This window comes from Acinonyx jubatus, chromosome B2 (assembly GCF_027475565.1).
Source record: "Acinonyx jubatus isolate Ajub_Pintada_27869175 chromosome B2, VMU_Ajub_asm_v1.0, whole genome shotgun sequence".
NCBI classification, from domain to species: domain Eukaryota; kingdom Metazoa; phylum Chordata; class Mammalia; order Carnivora; family Felidae; genus Acinonyx; species Acinonyx jubatus.
In genome coordinates, this window is record NC_069385.1 from 109883599 (window position 1) to 109905478 (window position 21880).

General features: G+C 41.5%; 1 protein-coding gene across 1 annotated transcript; it reads left to right on the top strand.

Moving 5' to 3' along the window:
- Positions 1-1484: 1484 nt before the first annotated feature.
- MRPS10 (mitochondrial ribosomal protein S10) lies at positions 1485-21330 on the top strand. Its single transcript, XM_015071260.3, has 7 exons — positions 1485-1580; positions 13033-13097; positions 13191-13263; positions 15267-15403; positions 17241-17349; positions 19063-19152; positions 19625-21330. The coding sequence occupies exons 1-7, from the start codon at positions 1533-1535 to the stop codon at positions 19706-19708; spliced, it is 606 nt and encodes a 201-aa protein (XP_014926746.1). The 5' UTR covers positions 1485-1532; the 3' UTR covers positions 19709-21330.
- The last annotated feature ends 550 nt before the right edge of the window (positions 21331-21880 follow it).

Genomic DNA, 21880 nt, shown 5'->3' on the forward strand with positions numbered 1-21880 from the left:
AGCGAAGTATAGTGTTTGCACAGTCTGATGTAAAAACACCTGCCTCTCTGCCACACCTCCACATGGACAGAATTCTGGTGAAAAGAGACCAGTCTCAGGGGCCAGAAAACTGGTGTCGGTTCCTTCCTATCTTCATCAATTTGTGCAACGTTGGGAAAGTCATTCTACCTCTTCCCTGGTTCTCTTGCCCGCAAAGTAGAGTAAGTAATACCTTGTGGGGGGAAATGTCTTTGCACAGTACTTTAATTAGACGGTATAAAATGTTCTCATAAACTTGATCTTATTATTTTTAATCTGCTCAACAATCTTAGAAGGCAGGTGAGGTAGCAGCTTTATGTTACAAATAGTGGATGACATTCATCTTGCATCATTATGTGCTGGGCATTATACCAAACATTTAATCTGCCTAGCAACTCTTTGAAGTGAGAACTATTTTATCATCTCTAGTTGATATATGAGAAAATTGAGGCTCAGAGTGGGCAAGATACTTGCCTGAGTTACTGGCAAGCCCAGTCACTCAGCTAAGTGGTAAGTCTGGGTTAAGAACCGAGATCTCCCAATTAGAAGTCCAGAGTTTTCCATTATGCTGAATTGCCTATGTGAAAGCACTTGGGGAGAATAAAGCTTAGAGAACTGCACAAATGAAATAAATTTTTACTATAACAAACCCAGGTTATAAGCCTTTTTACTTGCAGCTAAATTATGGTGGACATTAATAATGACATTTTTTGGCTATAATACTTTTTGGTTTCTGGTACTGGATAACAGCAGCTATTGTAAATTCTGAAATGCTACAGTAACACAAGGAAATGAAGACAGGAAGACTGGTAGGATGGTGATGTACAGGATGGCTGGGTCACAAAAATGTCATTTGTTGTGGGGAAGGAATGTGGGCTTAAGGAACACAGCAAGGCTATTTTAAGGAGGTAAAGGGATGGGACCTAGACTCAGTGCAGTGGTACATTTCCTTTTTTCTTTTTCTTAAGATTTCATTTTTAAGAAATCTCTACACCAAAGGTGGGGCTCAAATTCATAACCCCAAGATCAAGAGTCACATGCTCCACTGAGCCAGCTAGGCACCCCTGGTACTTTTCCTTTTAATGAAATAGAAATTTTGTTAAAATTTTGAAACATACAGAAATAGGAAAATAAATCAACCATTAATCCACTACCCAGAAATAACTGCTGCCATTATATTAACTATATACATTTTTCAAAGCCTGTGTTCTGTTACCTCCAACCAAACAGGAACTACATAAGCAAACACGATTTGAAGAGGAAACACTGAAGGAACTTGGTAACTATCTACACAGGGGCTGATGCAATGTGACCAAGACCCGGCGTCAGCCAAGCAGCCGACCCTAGGGAAGCCAGCTGGACTCTCAGTCCCACCCTCAAAAAAACGTGGAATGACGTCTCTATGGTTGTTCCTGTGCCGGAACGCAAGGCTACGCTCTCTCCTTTTGCGGAACTCTATGGTCTGAGGACGCGACTGTGCCCCGGAAGCAGTCCTAGGGGCCTGGGACGGCAAGATGGCGGCGCGAGCGGCGCTTGGGTCCATGTGCCGGCGTCTCTGGCAGGTATCTGGCGGGTGGGGGTACTAAGCTAGCTGACAGGGCAGGAGCCGTAAAGTCTTGTTGCCGCTTGTCGTTCCGACCATCTGGAGTTTCCCCCGGTATTTATTCCGCCCCTTGGCGCATTGTTTGCCGGAAGGTGGCGGGAAAGGGGCTGGTTTTATTTCGAATCCTCTCATGGGATAAAACGTAAGAATCAGGGCAAACACGGGAACAAGAAGAATCGTAGGATGTCAGAGCTGGAAAGAATGTTGAACAGCGTATGTCCCGCACCACTCTTTTCAGGTTTGCAAAATAAACTGAAGCTCAGAGAAGGCTTGCTTTGGTAAAAATCAGGGGCTGAACTGGTACCAGATCTTAGACCCCTCCCATGGAACCAAATTGGGATAGCTTTGATTCTGACATTAGATGAGAGTCGCGGAAGTGGTAGGAATGGGCTGTTCCCTGCGCCTTTCTTTGGAGAAAAAGCAAAAACCGTAAGCAGTGGTTCTCAAGTTATTTGGCCTCAGTATCCCTTTAACACTCTAAAACTGGTTGAGGACTCGAGAGAGCTTTTGCTTTTGTCGGTTTTAGCTCTGAATATGTAACTTTTTAGAAAATAAAACTGGAAATCTTAAAAATGCTTGCATTTAGAAGTAAGACCAAGAAGGGGCGCCTGGGTGGCTCAGTCCATTAAGCGCCTGACTCTTGATTTCAGCTCAGGCCGTCATTTCAGGGTTTCTGAGTTTGAGCAGTGGGTGGGGCTCTGCACTGTGTGGAGCTTGCTTAGTATTCTCTCTCTCTCTCTCCCTCTCTCTCTCTCTCTCTCTCTCTCTCTCTCTCTGCCCCTCGCTCGCGCGCATCTTCTTTCTCAAGAATAAATAAACTTAAAAAAATTAAAAAGAAAAGAAAAAAATAATGCATTACGTATTTTATGGAAAAATAACTAAATTTTTCAAAACAAAGTTAGTGACAAGAGTAGCAGTGTTTTATGTTTTTGTAAATCTCTTGTTAACCTTAAAAGTATATATTATTTTACCAGCAAAAATGAATTTCTTTGGGAATAACAGAATTGCGACTCGGGACAGGCAAGGTATGGCAAGACCATAGGTAAGTCCCCAAATAAAAGAAAGGATTGTTTTAGAAAGGAGGAGGAAGTTGAGAGGGGCTGTTTTGAGTGGAAGTGCTTTGGAGAAAATCAAGAGTTCAGGGTGATGATGGTTTCTCCTTGGCTGAGTTGCAGTGTAGTCAGTTTCTTGTAGAAGATTTATTATGCATCTTTTCCTTTGGGGGCCTGTAGTTGATCATACTTTCCTGATTCTGATTCTTCTCTTGAGGTCTGTAATTGACAGTTCTTCCAGTAATTGATGTTAAGTGATGTGGGACCCCCTTTTAGCCTCTGGACTCTAGTGAGGTTTCCTTTTATTTTTACATTTCCTCCTTTTGATCAAGATATTTCTCCAAAGGCATTACTAATTGGGAGTCAGGTTTCCATATTTAGTGGTTTTGTTCCTCTGTGCCAGGAAGGACTTTTCCTGGTTGTTGTGTCTTATGTCAGAGAGAAAATACAGATTGGAAGCATATTGAGAGGTTGGGGCACCTGGGTGGTTCAGTTGGTTGAGCATCCGACTTTGCCTCAGGTCCTGATCTCACAGTTCGTGGGTTTGAGCTCTGCATCGGGCCCTGTGCTAACAGCTCAGAGCCTGGAACCTGCTTCAAATTCTGTGTCTCCCTCTCTCTCTTCCCTCCCCTGCTTGCACTCTGTCTCTCTCAAAAATAAATAAACATTAAAAAAAAATTTTTTTTAATTGAAAGAAAGAAAGAAACATCCTGAGGTGACTCAAGTAACAAGTAGGGGTGGCAGGGAGAACTCTTAGGCACTTCCCATTTATCAAGACATAAAGCTTGTACCGATTGAAGATCATCTCTTTATTGGGTACATCATTTTTACAAAAGCTTGACAAGCTAAGTATAAAACTTTAAATAATTATACAAAAGAAGTAATGTAACAATTCCAAATTACATGGTGGTTCTAAACTTGTCCCCTAAGTCTGAAGGTAGCAAACTAAAATATTTATTGGCACGTATTGTGACTTGGGGGAGGAAACTTCCCCCCTACAGAGGCAAACACGGAGTCATGTATGCCTCCTGGAAGTCCCTGCTTAAAGTGGCCGTGAAGACAAAATAGTGAATATTGCAAGAACACACTGAAAGAATTAACTGGGTGCATTTTGGAAAATACGGTGTAGTTATAAACCTGAAGCAATAGCTAATGAACTTTTTGCAAAAGTAGCAAAACTCAAAACAATATTGGTATCTCAAAAGAATTGTTTGGAACCAAATGTAATCCAATAACACAGCACGTAAGGTTGCAAATTCACGCCATAAATCTGGATAAGATTCCAGAGTCAGTTAATAGTCCAAATGGAAAAAAGAGACTTGTGAATGCTGAAACCTCTCACCCTTCAGAAAAAGCAGGTGAAAGGTTAATTTGTCATAGGTTCGTGATAAGGCTGTTTTCAAAAGGCCATCATCAAAAGAAGTGGTTTCCCCCTTTCACGGGGTTTGGGAAAGGTGGACAAGGGCATTTTCTTTCTTCAAAAGAAATAGAAGTAAATAGTGAGGAAAAGATGTATAGGCCTGGTCTGGACATCTTGAGAAAGCTGCGTCTTCAGATGTCATCTGCTTCAGTTCTGGGAAGCCTTTACTTTTAGGTCATCAGATGGTGTGCAGGTCCAGTTACGGTTTGTCGCTTTCTTTAGATGTGTCATGTGAGTCTAGGATTCTGTCCCTTGGAGTTTGGCAGCACAAGGGATGGTTAGCAGTAGCCGATGAGGGTCCTTCCCACAAGGTTAAAGAGAGTCTTTCTGGATGTATCTTTTCCAGTAGACGAAATCTCCATATTGCAAGATGTGAAGGTCTGTCTCCCAGGTGCACTGTAAAGAGATTGCTCTACCAAAGCATAGTTGTTTTTAATGGAAATAATTAGGCCTTGGGGCCCCTGGGTGGCTCAGTCAGTTAAGTGTCCCACTCTTGATTTCGACTCAGGTCATAATCTCATGGTTCTGAGTTCAGGCCCTGCGTTGGGCTCTGCACTGAAAGTGCAGAGCCTGCTTGCGATTCTCTCTCCTCCCTCTCTCTCTCCCCTTCTCCCTCTTCTCTGCCAACCCCCCCCCCCCCATAAATAAACTTTAAGAAAAGAAGTAATCGGACCTTTACAGTATGAAATAGATCTCCTTTTATCAATTGTGGATCAAGGAGGCAAGGGCCAGGTGCATTGCACGTTCTGTGACTAGCTCAAAGGGTGAGAGTCTGAGTACCAAAGTGGGTGGATCTGAGAGTGAGAAGGACCAACAGCAATGCTTTCAGCCAAGGTATTTGGAGGGTGTCTACAAAATTTGTCAGTTTACTCTTAACCTGACATTAGTGAGTTTGACTAACCCTGAGGATTAAGGTTGATATATACAATAGAAGTGTTGTAAAACCAGCCACACAGCACAGACTTGTCAAAGCACCTGACTGGTAACATGGGTTCCCCAGTCACTATGAAGTTCAAGAGGAGTTCCCCGGGTAGGAATAATCTTTTCTAACAGAAGTTTAGCTACAGAAGAAACAGTAACCTGTGTATAAGGGAAAGCTTTAGTTCAGTGAGAAACATACAGACCATGACTAAAATATATTTATATCCGCAAGATGGGGGAGCTATATGAAATTTGTGCAAACCGGTTTCTTTACATTATACTTTGGACAGGTGGGATGAGCGGGATAGACACTGTTTGCAGCCTTAGTAATATTTCCCCATGAATATGGGCTCATGACACTGTCATTTTGTCAGTAGACATGTATAATGGTAAGTCATGGGAATGTTAAAATTTCTGGTAAGGCCCGATTGTTATTTGGTCCAAACCACAGTTCTCTTTATTGAGCCAACAATTACTCGATTTCCAATATTGTTTTTTCCTCTCTGGGGCCAATTGTTGGGTATCTCTGGTTAGTTTTTCCAAATTATTATTTGGAGGAACATCCCTTTGGACCATGACAGAGTTTGGCTATTGATTTCCTTGAAAGCAGCTCTTTTGGTGGAAGTAATAGCAAGGTGGTTTCCTTTTGGTACCCAGGGAGTTGAGTCTGGAATGCTTGGGAACCTTAGTAACAGCCAGTGCAGTCAGCCAAAGCATAGTATCGAATAAATTTTGGATATAGATGTTTTCAATTTTATCCCCATTGGAAACTTCTTGACTATTTCCTAACATTCCAAAATCATGAGCTACCCCAAAGGCATATTGACTGTTATAAATGTTTGCAGCTTTACCCTTAGCCAGAATTAAAGGATAGTTAAAGGGGATTCCGTGATTATTTCTTCAGAGGGCTTCAGTGCAGTGGCAGGAATGGTTAGGAATGCAGACGCTAGGGGAATATCCCCGTGCCACAGGGTCTGGTTGTTGGCTACGATACTCCATGGGTCCATGATGGTCCCCATGTTTTAGGGTGAGTACTCCAAGGGTGTTCCTCCCCCCTCACATGCAACGAGGGAAGTTGGTAATTAGGACATCTGGGCTGTGGGCTTTATTTATTAGGCTTTTCTTGAAAGTCCCCAAAGCTATGTCTTCTCGATTTTTCCAAATAATAGAATTAGGTTGGCCATTTCTTTTTATTCTTTAGTAAATCATATAGAGATTGAGCCATGAAAGAAGCTTCAAATCCAAATTCGACAGTAGCCAGCCAGTCCAAGAAAACCTCGTAATTGGCACTTCGTTTTAGGTTTGAGGAAGTTCAGGATGGCACGAAGCCTACCTGGATCCAGATCTGGTCCTCATTCTGAGGTCAGGTGCTCTAAGTATTGAAGCAGAGTTTGAACAAACTGCAGTTTTTCTCCAGAGACTTGATGTCCTTTTAATGCCAAAAGCTTTAACAGATAGGTGCTGTCTTACTGAGAAGGGATTTGAGAAGGGCAGCAGAAAAGCAAATTATCTACAGATTCTAACAAAGTAGAGCCTATAGAAAGTTTTTTATCATCCACATCTGTTTTTAAGGTTTGTAAAAAGTAAGGACTCTCTGTGCTGCTCTGGGGCATTATTGTCCAGGGGTCTTTCCATCCTTCCCAAGTGAAAGCAAAAAGATACTGGATATTTTTACACTACATAGATCAATTACAGTGACAAATCTGCTTTCAGTGGGAATGGATGTCAGTAACATATGGGGGTTAGGAACAACAGGGTGCCGAGGGATAGCAATGTATTGCTCAGAGGTCCTGGATAAACCTCCATCCTTGGCCATTGAGTTTTCTCACAGGTAAAATAGGCGAATTACTAGGACTAGTACAGGGGATAATGAGGCCCTGAGCTTTGTAATCTTCTGTTACCAGCTTGATGCCTTGCAGGGCTTCTTTATTTATAGAGTATTCATGCATTCTGGGGAGAGGTTTTGAAGGAGCTGTTGAATCTAAATGGAAAGTATACCTGTGGATTCTGCCAATCAGATGAAGATTTTGCCCAGAAAGAGGATTTGACCCAGTCCATCTGGGGACAGTGTCCCCAGATGCAGCTGTAGTGCTGTCAGACATGGAGCAAATAAAAGATGTCAGAAGGTCATTTAATCTCCCTGGTTGGCTATCTTGAGTACTACTGTCAAATTCTAGAATTACTTCCCTCTTTTTGGGAGAAAGAAATTCCAGCATGATGTATTTCTGAAAAATCTCTGCAATCTGTAGGAGCAGAGGAACTAAGGAGAAAAGGGTGTGTGTCTCCCAAAGGGCCTAGACTAAAGAGAACAGGGTCAGAGACAGGAAACTGGTGAAGTTTATTAGAGACCCCAGTGTTTGAACTGTTTTAATACTCCAAGCAGGGGCTGCTTTATAGCACTGGGGTCACGCACCAAGCGTGTAGTTCTTGTGTCAATAAGGAAAGAGAAAGATTTGTTCCTGATCTGAACAGTGGTTTCCCTTAGCCAAGTAAGAGGGAGGTTTGGGAAGAACTCCTGTGGTTTCCTGGAGGCCTGTCTTGGGAATGAGGAGGACATTGGAAAGGCTGGCTATAGAGGGCTGAAGGCAAGATGGTAACGATCTTTTTTTCCTGTGTTCTGACTCTTTGCAACAATAATAGAAACCAGGAAGTTTTTCGTCTTGTTTAAGGGCCTTCATTTGTTAGAGTGAAAAATTAAGCATTTTAGTGGTCTTTCTTTTAGGTGATTCCCCTAAGGTACTAGCAAGCTGGTTTGCCAAACCAACTAATCAGGAGCGGGCACAGTTTCCCATTCCATCATAGTCCTTTTAACTAAAAAAAGAGTTAGCCCAGTTCATCCCGTTAAGAAACATAGTTAAATGCTACCCCAATGGATTCAACATCAAAAGGAAGACCAGAATTTTCTTTGAAAACAATCTGAAATCAATTTTAATAGTCATGAATAGGTTCATCAGGCTTTTGTGTGCAAGACTGAATTTTGTTCCAATCAGCAGGCTTAGGAAAAGTCTACTGTAATTGCTCGGTGGAGATTTCCAGGGAATGTTCTAGCGTCTTGCCAAAAATCAGGGGTCTGTTTCTCTAAATTCTTTTCAAGATGTTCCCATTGGGCTACTTACAGCCAGTGTCTGGTCTGGCCCTCTCCAACATGAATGTGGACTAATTGCTAAAAAAATCTGAGAAACTGGGTTGGCAAGTTTGCAAAACTATGGGAAATGCTTCAGCAAACCTATGGGGGTTCTCAGTCATTACAGGGAAACTCTTTTTAACTATGGCTCGCAATTCAGCATTACTCCAGGGAACATAAGAAACATAAGAAATTTGGGGGTTATTTGGAACCTCAGAAGATTTAACTTTAAAGGAGCAGATTTTAGTGGGTTCAGGGAGGGAGCAGGGAGAGGTTTGGATGAAAAGGGAAGTTTGGTGAGAAAATTAAAATGGGGAAACTGAGGGTGTAGAGGGGATGGAAGCCAACAGGAGGGAAGGAGGATGATGTCACCACAGGTGGGGCTTGAGCATAGGTGGCTGCTACAATCCTGGGGGCCTGAGAAGCCTTTCCATCTTTGTCTCAGTCTAGAAACTATATTTTGCAGAGAACCAGTTTTAGATTAATTGGTAATGTTTGGAAGCTTTAAGACACAGGCATCCCATGAGAATGCAAGCTGGTGCAGCCACTCTGGAAAACAGTATGGAGGTTCCTCAAAAAAACTGAAAATAGAACTACCCTACGACACAGCAGTTGCACTACTAGGCATTTATCCAAGGGATACAGGTGTGCTGTTTCGAAGGGACACATGCACCCCCCATGTTTATAGCAGCACTATCAACAATAGCCAAAGTATGGAAAGAGCCCAAATGTCCACCGATGGATGAATGGATTAAGAAGACGTGGTATATATATACAATGGAGTATTACTCAACAATCAAAAAGAATGAAATCTTGCCATTTGCAACTATGTGGATGGAACTGGAGGGTATGATGCTAAGTGAAATTAGTCAGAGAAAGACAAAAATCATATGACTTCACTCATATGAGGACTTTAGGAGACAAAACAGATGAACATAAGGGAAGGGAAACAAAAAGAATATAAAAACAGGGAGGAGGACGAAACAGAAGAGACTCATAAATATGGAGAACAAACAGGGTTACGGGAGGGTTTGTGGGAGAGGGGATGGGCACTAAGGAATCTACTCCTGAAATCATTGTTGCACTTTATGCTAACTAATTTGGATGTAAATTTTTAAAAATAAAAAATTAAATTAAAAAAAAAAAAGACACAGGCATCCCATTCAAGTTTGACAAGTTTAGAGACATGGCTGTCCGGTTTGGTTTTGAGAAAAGTAAGTTTGGGGAGATCAAAACTTCCCATAATGGCCAATTGAAGTTCTAAATTACTTTCGATTAAGTCAGTCCATTTAGTTAGAAATGGGCATGAGAAGGAACCACAGTTTTTAAACATAAAACCAAGGTCCCAGAAGGAGTGCTGCCCTTAAAGCATTTTGATGACTGGGGTCCTGTTTCTTAGAGGTTTCTCTAGAGCAAAAAAAGAAAAATTCCTAAACAGCAGAGTTTCAACAGGAACATCCTGGTTCCAAAGGAATCTGACCAAAGGTCAGCACAGAACCAGTGGGAACAGCCCAGTTCTGGAAAGGAGGTGGACCAAAACTAACACAGTTCCAAACAGGGCACAGTTCCAACAGGAACTGTCTGGTTCCAGAAGGGAGTCAGACCAAAGGTCAGGCAAGTACTCTGAAAGGACAAAGCCTTAAAACAGATCCCAAATAAAGACTGGAGAGCTCAAAGCACAGAGAGAATAGAGCTCGAAGTGCAGGAGAAACTTAGCCTCCAACACCAGGAATGAGCTTACCAGAAAGCAGTGAGCTTAATTGCCTCTGTGGGCCCTGGCACCTGTTTGCTCACCAGCCTCAAAGCTGTTGGGGTTCATTTTTGGATCCCACTTCTGATCACCAAATAATGTTAACCTTAAAAATAAAAGTTATTTTACCAGTAGAAATTGGTTTATTTGGGAATGACAAAGAAATACAGTTTGGGACATGCAAGCTATGGCAAACCGTAGGCAAGTCCCATAAACAAAGGAGAGAAACATTTTATGGAGGAAAAGGAAGAAGTTGGGAAGTGCTTTGAATGAAGGTCCAGTGGAGATAAGCAGGAGTTCAGATAGTTTTTCATAGGCTGAGTCACAGAGGTAGTCAGTTTCTTATAGAAGATTCAGTGAACATCTTTTCATGTTGGGGCCTGTAATTGACAATTCTTTCCATAATTGACATTGAGTGGTATGGCTCCCCCTTCTAACCTCCCTGCTTCATGAGGTTTCCCTTTATTCATTTTCACATTCTTTTAATGTCTGGCTTCATGGAGGGCAGCTGGATTCTCATGTTTGTTTTGCAGTCTTGCTATATCAGCATGCAGCTTCTAGAAAACCTCACTGTACACGGTTGAGAGTGAGAGTGGAAAAGTTGCAAATAACGGCTATTATTAGGAAAATAGTTTTAATCTCTTGGACCCCTCAAGTCCTCAGACCACACTTGGAGAACCATTGCTCTTAAAGTCAGATGGTGGGGGTGCCTAGATGGCTCAGTCAGTTCAGCGGCCAACTCTTGGTTTCAGCTCAGGTCATGATCTCCCGGTTTTGTGAGTTCAAGCTCCACATCGGGCCCTGTGCTGACAGTGCAGAGCCTCCTTCGGATTCTCTCTCTTCCTCTCTCTCTCTGCCCCTCCCCCTCTCATGTTGTCTCTCTCAAAAATAAGAATAAACTTTTTTTTTTTTTTAACGTTTATTTATTTTTGAGACAGAGAGAGGCAGAGCATGAACGGGGGAGGGTCAGAGAGAGAGGGAGACACAGAATCAGAAGCAGGCTCCAGGCTCTGGGCCATCATCAGCCCAGAGCCCGACACGGGGCTCGAACTCACGGACCGTGAGATCGTGACCTGAGCTGAAGTTGGACGCTTAACCGACTGAGCCACCCAGGCGCCCCAAGAATAAACTTTTAAAAAAGGAAGAGTTAGGGGCGCCTGGGTGGCTCAGTCAGTTAAGCGTCCGACTTCGGCTCAGGTCATGATCTTGCGGTCCGTGGGTTCGAGCCCCTCGTCGGGCTCTGTGCTGACAGCTCAGAGCCTGGAGCCTGTTTCAGATTCTGTGTCTCCCTCTTTCTCTGACCCTCCCCTGTTCATGCTCTCTCTCTGTCTCAAAAATAAATGTTAAAAAAAAAAAGAACGAAAAGTTAGATGGTGGAAGAAGTTGAAACTTTGAACTACTAATACAGTGCACACTCAGACTCGGTTCTGTCCCTTAAAAAAACAAAACAAAAACCTTAAGAACTTCTTAAGGTTGATTTGTGGATATAACAGCACTTTAGGCTCCAGCTTTTAAAAGCAGAGGTTTATACTGGGAGAATATGACTGGGAAGTGTCCTGTTCCTTAGACCTGTGGTCCTTTTGCACAACTGGATTGTGGGGTCTCTGGCATACATGCAGGGAGGGGATTTCCTCTGTGATTGTGTGTGGGGAATGGCACTCACCTCCAGCTGCCTTGTATTGTGCCTGATTTCCTATCTTTTTGTTTTTCTCCCTTCATCCAAGGGCGAATATGAAAGTTTTGGTTTGCGTCCATCTTGGGTACAGAGGGAGGACAGGACAATAAGCTAAGAATAGGCTTTTAAAACATACTTAGGTGACCCTCAGTTGGTTTAAGTTTTACTTGTACTAAAGTGTTATTTTCATCTTCTAAGTATTTTTAGGGATCTTACTGTACTTCTCCTTTCTCAAGTTACATTTTTAAATCTCAAGATAGCTTAAGGGGAAAATAGAAGGCAAATTGCTATATATAATAGTACCATAGGTCTCCTAAAACTAGAAGTTTTGTCCACTAGGGGGAGCTGACAGTAAAGGATTTGGAAACACTGGATTGTTGGGAGTATGAAGTACAGCAGTGGTAGAAGATGGGTGTCAGTTTCACTGTGTATTTCGATTTATTTATAAACTAAGCTAACCCAGCCAAGCCAAGAAATACATATGCTAGAAAAGATGTAGGAAAGCTTCAAGAGAAGGTTACTTTAGAATTACTGTCCAGCTCTTGATTATAAAGAGACTTACTGTTCAGAAATATTCAGGCAAAATAAATATTATATTGAAGTACATTTAATCTATAAAAACCAATGGAAGAATGAAGTCACATTTTTTTCCTTGATGTCCACATATTTTATTTATTTATTTATTTATTTATTTTTAATGTTTATTTTTGAGAGAGAGAGAGAGAGACAGAGCATGAGCAGGAGAGGGGCAGAGAGACAGGGAGACACAGAATCCAAAGCAGGTTCCAGGCTCTGAGCTGGCAGCACAGAGCCCAACATAGGGCTCAAACCCATGAGCTGTGAGATCATGACCTGAGTCAAAGTCAGACACTCAACCGACTGAGCCACCCAGGGGCCCCTTGTTTTTCTTTTCACATATTTAAGTCATAGGTGTTCTTTTAATGTGAGAATTGCGTGTGTGTATGACAGAGAGAGAGAGAGAGAGAGAATTGCTTTTTTTTTTTTTTTTTTTTTTAATATTTGAGAGAGAGCACAAACAGGGAGGAGCAGAAAGAGAGGAAGAGTGAATCCCAAGCAGACTCTGGACTGTCACTATAGAGCCCGACGCAAGGCTCGAACCCACGAACCATGAGATCATTGCCTGAGCTGAAATCAAGAGTCAGACGCTTAACCAACTGAGCCACCCAGGCGCCCCAAGAATTCCTTGTTTGAAAAAGTTCTTACTCCTGAGCTTTAAAAGACACAAATTCTCTACTGTTTTGAGAGTCTTTTTTGATTATCCACTCTGTCGTTGTTCTCTTGTTTTAAAATGAAATCTAATCTGGCATTTTAGTTACCTCAGTGTCTTCATTTGAAATAATGAGATAGCCCATTATTTGAAGCATTGTACACCTTTTGATTTTTTTTAGTGGAAACTATGAATGATTTGAATACTGACTTTAATTCTAAAACATGCTCCTCATTTTTAGGGTTCCAGGAGTTTTTCTGTAAACAGTTCTAAGAGCAGTACAGCCAGAAATGGTGGCTTTCTCCTGTAAGTATATAATATAATTGGGTTTGCTAAATCGAATAAGGAAATGGGCTTTTGTGCTGTTTTACTTAGGTTTCTCTTTGTTTCCACACATAGCAGTACCAGTATGAAGTGGGTGCAGTTTTCAAACCTACACGTTGATATTCCCAAGGATTTGACCAAGCCCACGGTATGTACTCTCTGTTTCTTGGTAAGGAGCTATAATATAACTAATAGCAATAAATTTTCCTCATTATTTCCTTTGGGGCTGTTTCCCGAGCACTTTAGAGTAAAAATACTTTGTTTTCGAATACTGGCACGTGCACGGTGTGCCTGAGTAAAGTACTCTCTAATGTCCCTGGCTGCTTGTATTATGTTTCAGAGAATCAGGGAATCAATTATTTACCCCAAATAACTGTGGGAATAAGCAGTCGTTTGCTTTAGCTCAGCATAATGTGAAGGGTTGTCATAATTAATGATGCAGAATACTTGTTATTACATTAGGGAAATTTTTTTTCTCTTTTAGGCTTTCAGGTCTTTGTTTTCATGTTAAGACATTGAACCTGGGCCTGGACAATCCTTTATTGTTCACAGTGAGAAAGCACATTACCACAGTAAAGAAAATCTAGAAGTAGCTGTGTAACCTTTTTTCCTTTAAGTAAAAATCATGATTCTGTGAGCCCAGTTTTTGTGTAAATTTGTGGTTTAAAAAATCCTTACAAATTCTGAAACCTTTCATTTCCACCCCTCACAAATAATCCCCTTTAACGGTTTGTCATGAATCCTTTAGACATTTGTCTGTATGTAATCATCTTGTCTGTGCACATGCACACCAAAATGAAATTGTGTTCTACATAATGTACTGCTCTTTTGATTTTTCTTTCACTGAATAAATACTGGGTATATTTCCATGGCAATACCTATAAACTCTGGGTCTCCAAGTCAGATGTTTGCCTGCGCCAGGCCTGTAAGGAAAGGTGGCAGGGTGGGCACGGTGGCAGGCTATGCCCTTTATAAGCGAGACAGCTGCTACTTACTCTAGCCACTTGTTGCCATGTGGGAAATCAGACCTAGTGATGTCACATGGTCTCAAATTTTCCAAGCTAAACTGAAATCCAAATTTTTATTCAAGATCTCTTGATTTTTTTATACCACGACAGACTCAAACTCTCTTTAAAACCCTCTGAGGACCAATCAGAAACACCTCTTAGGGCTATATTCCCTCTCCCTTGTGCCCTAGGTTATGGTGTAGAATATCCGTGTACTCTGTTCTTTCCAGCAACCCTACCTAACCTTGGGGATAATTGAGAGTAAATGTCTAGCTTGCTTCCTGGTTAGTAAGTAGATTTCCTTTGAGGAGCAAAGTAATTTAACCCTGAATCATTGGATTAGTAAGATAAATTACTGATCTAATGGATGGATGAAGGTGAAGGTAATTCACCCCTTGGAGGAAAGTCAGAAATGTCAAACCCATTATTCCTAAAATCTTTAAGCATTAGAGTGGAAGAAGTACAAGTTAAATGTACAGTCAGTGCCATAACATTTTAATTAGAAATGAGTAATTTTTCCATTAGGGTAGGCAAAACATACATGAATAAAACTAATAAAAATATAAATAGCAATAGCTTCCCTTTGTAAAACAACGTTTTATGACTTATAAGCACTTTAATCTGTGTTTACATGTTAGCTCCCTACAGAAATGCCATGAGTGGTGCTGTGAGCTCTAGCATGGGTATTCTTCCGTTTTATGCATAAGGAAACTGAAATATGGTGAGATGGTATGACTTGCCCGTTGTCATTCAGCTATAAGAAGCAGAGTTTAATTCTCAATCCAAGTCTCCTGCCCTTCTAACCAGGCTACTTGGTTAACAGACCCCAGAATCCTTTCCCATGGTGTATTTGGGGCCCAATAAATATTAAGTTAGAAGGTCTCATTGGTGATTTTGTAGGTTGCTTGGAAGTCCTTTTGATTTAAAGTATATTTTAACAGATTGTAAGCGTCATTGTGGAGATCTGAATGTGTTAGTATCTAGCTACTTAGGCTAACAGTATTAAGATGTTGCTCAGCATTTTTCTCCCCATTTATTAGTAAACTCTGAAAGTGTTCAATTGAGGATAATATGTTAAATTTTCCAGTTATAAATATTGGAGGAACCACAACTGAAACTTTTCTTCTTGATTTGAAAATTTTAGATAACCATTTCTGATGAACCAGATACATTATATAAGCGCCTGTCAGTTTTAGTAAAAGGCCATGATAAAGCCGTACTGGACAGTTACGAATATTTTGCCGTGCTTGCTGCTAAAGAACTTGGTATCTCTATTAAAGTGTAAGTATTTATCTTTCCTAATCTGACCTTTTAGCTGCTGTAACATGATCAACCAGGAAAATGGTGCTCATCCCAACTAGGTGTGAGCTCTTTTTTTTTTTGAGCGTGTGGGGGAGGGGCGGGGGGGGGGGGACAGAGCATCCGAGGTGGGCTTCGTGCTGACAGCAGTGAGCCCGATGTGGGGCTCAAACTCACAAACTGAGATCATGACCTGAGCCAAAGTCAGACGCTCAACTGACCAAGCCACCCAGGCACCCCAGGTGTAAGGTCTTACAACAGCATAGAACCTCATGGTAGATAGAGCTTAGGTTTGTCATATTATCAGGATTCCTATCTACTAGAATTTTTAAGTATTAGAATGAGTGAAGAAGAAAAATAGAGGAAATCCTTTCTTTAGCAATTGCATAGACATAGGAGACCCAAGAAGCCCTCATGTCTGGGCTCTCCATGGGACAGGGAGGTGGATTAGGCGGACAAGCAATCCTTTTAGATTCTTTGGGTTTGATGGTCTTTGTCTAATATAGCCATTTTAAAACCAGCCTTCAGAAACACTAGTCACCCGGTAATTTCATGCAGGAGTCAGGTGAGCTTCATATGGCCTTGAAATCACTGCCGGGTCAAGTGTAACTATAGTTCTCTCCCCCTTACCTGTCTAGGATACTTCCAAGACCCCCAGTGGATGCCTGTAACGACAGATAGCACTGAACCCTATATGTACTGTTTTCTCCTATACATATATACCTGTGAGGAAGTTATTTATAAATTAGGCACGGTAAGAAATTAACAACTAGTAATGAAACAGAACAGTTGCAACAATATGCTGTAATAAAAGTTATGTGAATGTGCTGTCTCTCTCCCTCTCTCAGAATTTCTTACTGTACTGTACTCACCCTTGTGATGAGATGAGACCATAAAATGCCCACGTGATGAGGGGCACCTGGGTGGCTCAGTCAGTTAAACGTTGACCTCTTGATATTGGCTTAGGTCATGATCTCATGGCCCGTGACATTGAGCCCCATGTCAGGCTCTGCAATGACAGCATGGAGCCTGCTTGGGATTTTCTCCCCACTTGCGTGCATGCGTTCCCTCCCTCTCTCCCTCTCCCTCTCCCCCCACCAAAATAAATAAACGTTAAAAAAAAATTGCCCATAGGATGAGAGGAAGTGAGGGGAATGATGTAGGCACTGTGATATATGGTGTAATGTTAGGCTGCTACTGACCTGACTCCCTCAGAAGGAGTTCTCATCTGCTTCTGGGCCACGGTTGACCACGGGCAACTGAAACTGCTGAGAGCAAAACCGTGGATAAGGGGTGATTCCTGCAACCCTCTTCTCTCATCACCTGCTCCTGGTGCTAAACAAGGCCCATTTGGGGCTTTGCCAGCCTTGCCTTATAACAAAACAGAAGGAACCCACACGTTTCCCATAACAGACTTTAGTTTTGTGGTTATCAGTGTCTCTGCAGGTTTTTCTAAAACAATACACAAACAGTAGCACATGGCTGCTTCTCCTCACAGTTCATATATTTGGTCAGAAAGGGAGTTCAGGGTTGTAAAAGCTGCAGGTGCATGTGTGTGCCCTTGCATGCCAAGGCTCATTTTTGAGGCTGTGGAATAATGTTCCCATTGCTGTCTGGGGTGTTTGTTTTGGCCTGAGCTTTATGACAGCGGTTGTTACACAGGACATTCTTGACAAATGGAAGTCTGTAAATGGTAGCTAATGCCTGTAATTGAGTATGAGCCTGACCTACAAAATTGTGCAATCATGCTTTGATATCAGTGACTCAGGTTTTAACATCACTTAGCTTAAGCATGTTGTTTCGCCCATTAATTTTTCAGACATGAGCCTCCAAGAAAAATAGAGCGATTTACTCTTCTCAAATCAGTGCATATTTTCAAGAAGCACAGAGTTCAGTATGAAATGAGAACACTTTACAGATGTTTAGAGGTGAGTTTATTTCAGACATTCAAGCATTTTTGAAATATCTGGAATTTCACACTAGCACATTGTAACTTTCCCTTGATGTTGACCGGGTTGACTTCTTTCAGTCTGCCCATGACTGATAGTTGTAGAGAAGGTAAATGATAGGAAATCAAACTCAAATAAACCATCCTTAAGAGCAGTTCATACTTTAACTCAGCAATGCAAATTATGCTAATTTTCATACAATAATATGGCCTTGGAATAACTTTACTTCTATTTCAAAAATGCTAGGTAAGTTTTTATATACTTCTAGCGATCCTTTTTACATGCTAACTGGGTTTTCCATGTCTGTGCCGGGCAACATTAAGGTTTTTCATTCATCTGTTATTCCTTTGTGCATCCAGTAGGGTCAGCATAGTCTTGTGGTTAAGAAGAGTGAGCGTTCTGGAATCAGACAGATCCAAGTACTGGCACATACCAGTTGTGTGATCTGTACCTCAGTGCTCTCATCTGTAGAATGAGAGTAATAATGGTACCCATCTCATAAGGTTAGTGAGAAGATAAAATGAGATATTTATCGAAAGCACTTAGAATACTGCCATCACATAGTAAGTGATTAACATGGTAAAACCTTGGATTGCGAGTTACTTGTTCTGCGAGTGTTCTGCAAGATGAGCAAACATTTCTAATAAATTTACAATACAAGTAGTATGTGATGCCGAACATCACATGATCACAACTGAGCCAATGGTTCTTCTCTCTCTCTCCCTCTCTTTCTCTCTCACTCTCTCACTCTGGGATTGTGGGTGATCATCTCACATGCTTAGATGCTTGGTCTCAGGCTGCAGTGTTTGGTAGAAATCAGTGATTTTTCAGAACGTTGGAAGGTGCCCACAACTGGCACTAGTGTATGTTTTGTCCCTTCAAAGCACCTATGGACAGTCCTTTGCTCTTCCATACAAGAGGAAGCTTAGGAATGTTTTGCTTCATTCTTTGTCAGGCTGCCTGCACATATAGGCCCTTTCCTCTGCTGCCTGATTGCCAGTTACATAAATACAGTATGTGACAAGAGTTTATTAATACTGTTCTGTTGTCAACATCTGAGCATATACAGTGGCCCCCATGCAGAAGAAGATTCCACTGAGTCAATAGATAGCAGTGATTCCACTAGTGATAGTGAAAATCGTCCTACACAGTAACCCTCCTCTCTATTGTCTCCCTCACACCAGCCATGAAGGGTTTCGAAGGTAAGTGCAGGTGAATTTGTTTATTTTTCTTTGTATTTTGTATTTTCTTTATTATTTTGTATTCTATTACAGTATTGTAATTATTTTTATATGAGTATTTTTGAGGTAGAACGAATCATCTGAACTTCCATTATTTCTTATGGGGAAATTCACTTTGATATACAAGTGCTTTGGATTACAAGCATGTTTCCGGAACAAATCATGCTCACAAACCAAGGTTTTACTGTAAATGTTAAGGAAACAAATGCAGGTATACTGCTTTAACATCATGCTTGTCGGGTGGGTTCCATAGAGCCCTGATTTTAAGGTGTTCTATGCCATACTCCCCCTTCCAGTCAACCAGAGGATCTATATACTCTTTTCCTTTTAAATTGGAATTCTGTGTAAGATTTCATGAAGAAAAGGCTGTACTGCTTTTACTTAAAAACAAAAACTTAACATTTCTGCTTTAATGGCATATCATGAACCAATTTCATGTTTGACATTTTAGTTAGAACATCTGACTGGAAGTACAGCGGATGTCTACTTGGAATATATTCAGCGAAACTTACCTGAAGGAGTTGCCATGGAAGTTATAAAGGTATGATTCAGATTTCCACCTCTGATCGAGGGAGGCCTGTATTGTTTTGCCACATCGCGGGCCTGTCTCGGCCCACCAAGTAGGCGGGATGGCCCGTGGCAGGTGTGGAGGCAGAGCTGGGGTCCCTGCCCCTCTGTGCAGCAGTGGCAGCTGAGCGGAATCCCGCCACCACAGCCTCTTCTTCCTCCCCGAGCCACCTCTGGAGTCTTCCTCCCGCTTAGCAGTTGCCTAGATGTGGGGTCTATGTTAATTGGCAGTGTCCCTGGAGATCACCGGGGATCAGATCGACCATTTGTGAGAGTGTTTTGTATACCATCCGGTTTCCTTCTGTTTCAGAACCCTACAAAAAGGTGAGAGGGGTAAAAGGAAGAAAGAAGGCAAGAGGATTTGAGGGAACAGAGTTCATCCAATTTGTGGCTAAAGAGTTGGGTTAAGTCCACATTATGTTATAGTTTTGTTTTTCTCTTTTTAGACAAAATTAGAACGGTTACCAGAACACATCAAGGAGCCAATCTGGGAAACAGTACCAGAGGAAAAAGCAGAAAGCAGGTCCTAAGGTCTCAGCCAGTCTACTTGCACCGGCATTTGACCCAAGGGTGGCTCAAACACGTATGTTGAAATAGAGGCTTCCAGTGGGAACGACCGTGAGTGCACTTGACCACTCTGTTGAGCCCACGTGCCCTGATCAGCTCAAAGTGGGGGTGCAACTTTAACGACACACTGGACCACAGTGAAAACCACTTCACCTTACTCTTTTGTACACATCATTGTTTCAGTTCCGGTTTTAACAAATGTGAGCAAGCCACTTTGACTACTGTGCACCAAAAGAATCAGGTTTCTGTTTTGTCATTCTGTTACAGTTCAGTTATCAGTTTGCACTGATTTTAACTTGTGTCACTTCATTTGTCTGAAAGTGAATGTTTGAAATAACTCCTTACACACATTTTTTCCTTTTCAACTACTTAGAAGGAACCTTCAGTTAATCTGGTTAATGTAACAATGTAACGCCAAACAGTTTTTGATAATTTACCTAGTGCAAGCTGGAAAATCCTGGTGTGGAGGTGGTGACCTCCAAATTTCACCTCATTTAAGCGTGACATTCTTGAAAATGAATGTACTGTGCAGCAGATCACGTACACTTGTGGCCCACACTGAACTCTTCTTGTCGCCCAAACCCTTGCCAGGCTGCCAAGAAGGAGCACTGTAGTGGAATTTAAGCTCTCAAGAAATGACTGTCTGCATCACTTTTTTCATCCCGTGATTCATTCATTCAACAGGCTTTTATTTTGTTAGCTCTGTAACCAGCACTGTAGTAAATACCAAACATTGAATGGAAGTATGGCTTTTGAAAAACATGCAGGGCACAGATAAATATTTTTCCTTATTAAGTCCCACACGGATAAGGCCTCTTTGTTTTGGTAAATGGCATTCTTTTTGTTTCGAGATGGCTACTTTTCCATGAAATTAAATCTTAGTTAAAACCCTGAAAGAGGCAGGACTACAATGTGCTGAAACTGCTGGCGTATCATCCCCAAGGGAGTGATTCGTTTCCTTTTTTACAGCAGATCAGGTCCATGTCTTTTACGGTTTCCTTCACATCTTTGGGGTAGTTATGACTCCTCAGTTTTTCCTCCCTTAAACTTAAGCTGGAGTCCCTGTTCTCTTTTCCCTGACCTACTATCAGGTGTCAATGTTTTGAATGCATACTGCTTATGTATCAGACTTCCATTACTGTCATTAACATGAAAAGAATTACAGCCTGTGCCCTGTGACCTCACTCAGCTCACAGCTCAGTTGTTGACTGTGTCATTCACAAATGCCTAAAGCATGCTTATCCCAGGTGTAAACCTCGGGATTAAGAACTAGTCAATAAAACGAGCGATATAATAGAAGTATATCTTGCAAAGCAGCGATCTGTGACCCGTTTTTACTTTAAAAAAAAAAGTTCCTTAAATACATATCCACATCTAAACTTTTTTACAGACAGTATTAATCACTGTATCATAAGATGATTTATGCAAACTTGGCTTCCATTGACTCTCCATGTGAGTTCCTTTCAAGATGTGCAGCTGTTTTCAGACTGAATTAACCTGTAAACCAGATTACTTGGCACTTCACGTTATATATTAAAATCTTGTTTTAAGGTAAATATACAAATAAACTACACACACAACAGAAGCTGGTGATATTTCTGTGACAGAAGCATTTGGTATACTTGAAGCCTGTTTCCTGATAGAAACAAGAGGATTTCTTCATCCTGACAGGCTGAGAAATTCATTTTTTTTTTTTTTAGTTGGGTCTCCTGAGCAAAATGCATAATCTGAAAATGAGAATTAATGCCCAGGTACCACTTGTCCATGTGGGGAAGGGAGGTAATGAGAAAAGTGGATCTAATGGAATGAACTGGAAGGCACGTAGGAAGTGAGGTTATTTTTTTTTTTTACTGAGGTATAACCCTGAGTTCATCGTTGCTATCTCTGATTGAGGTATATTTTCTTTTCATGTGAAATAAAATAATGTTATGGTCTGTTTAAAATTATTGGTAGACCTCCACAGATGAAACCCATTCAAGGGCTTAGTCTTGATGCTTTCGAAGCAAATCACCTGTCTGTTCCTTTGGCCACTTAGACATGCCACAGTAAGTACAGACAGCAAATTGGGGCGCCTGGGTGGCTCAGTCGGTTAGGCATCCGACTTCAGCTCAGGTCATGATCTCACGGTTCGTGAG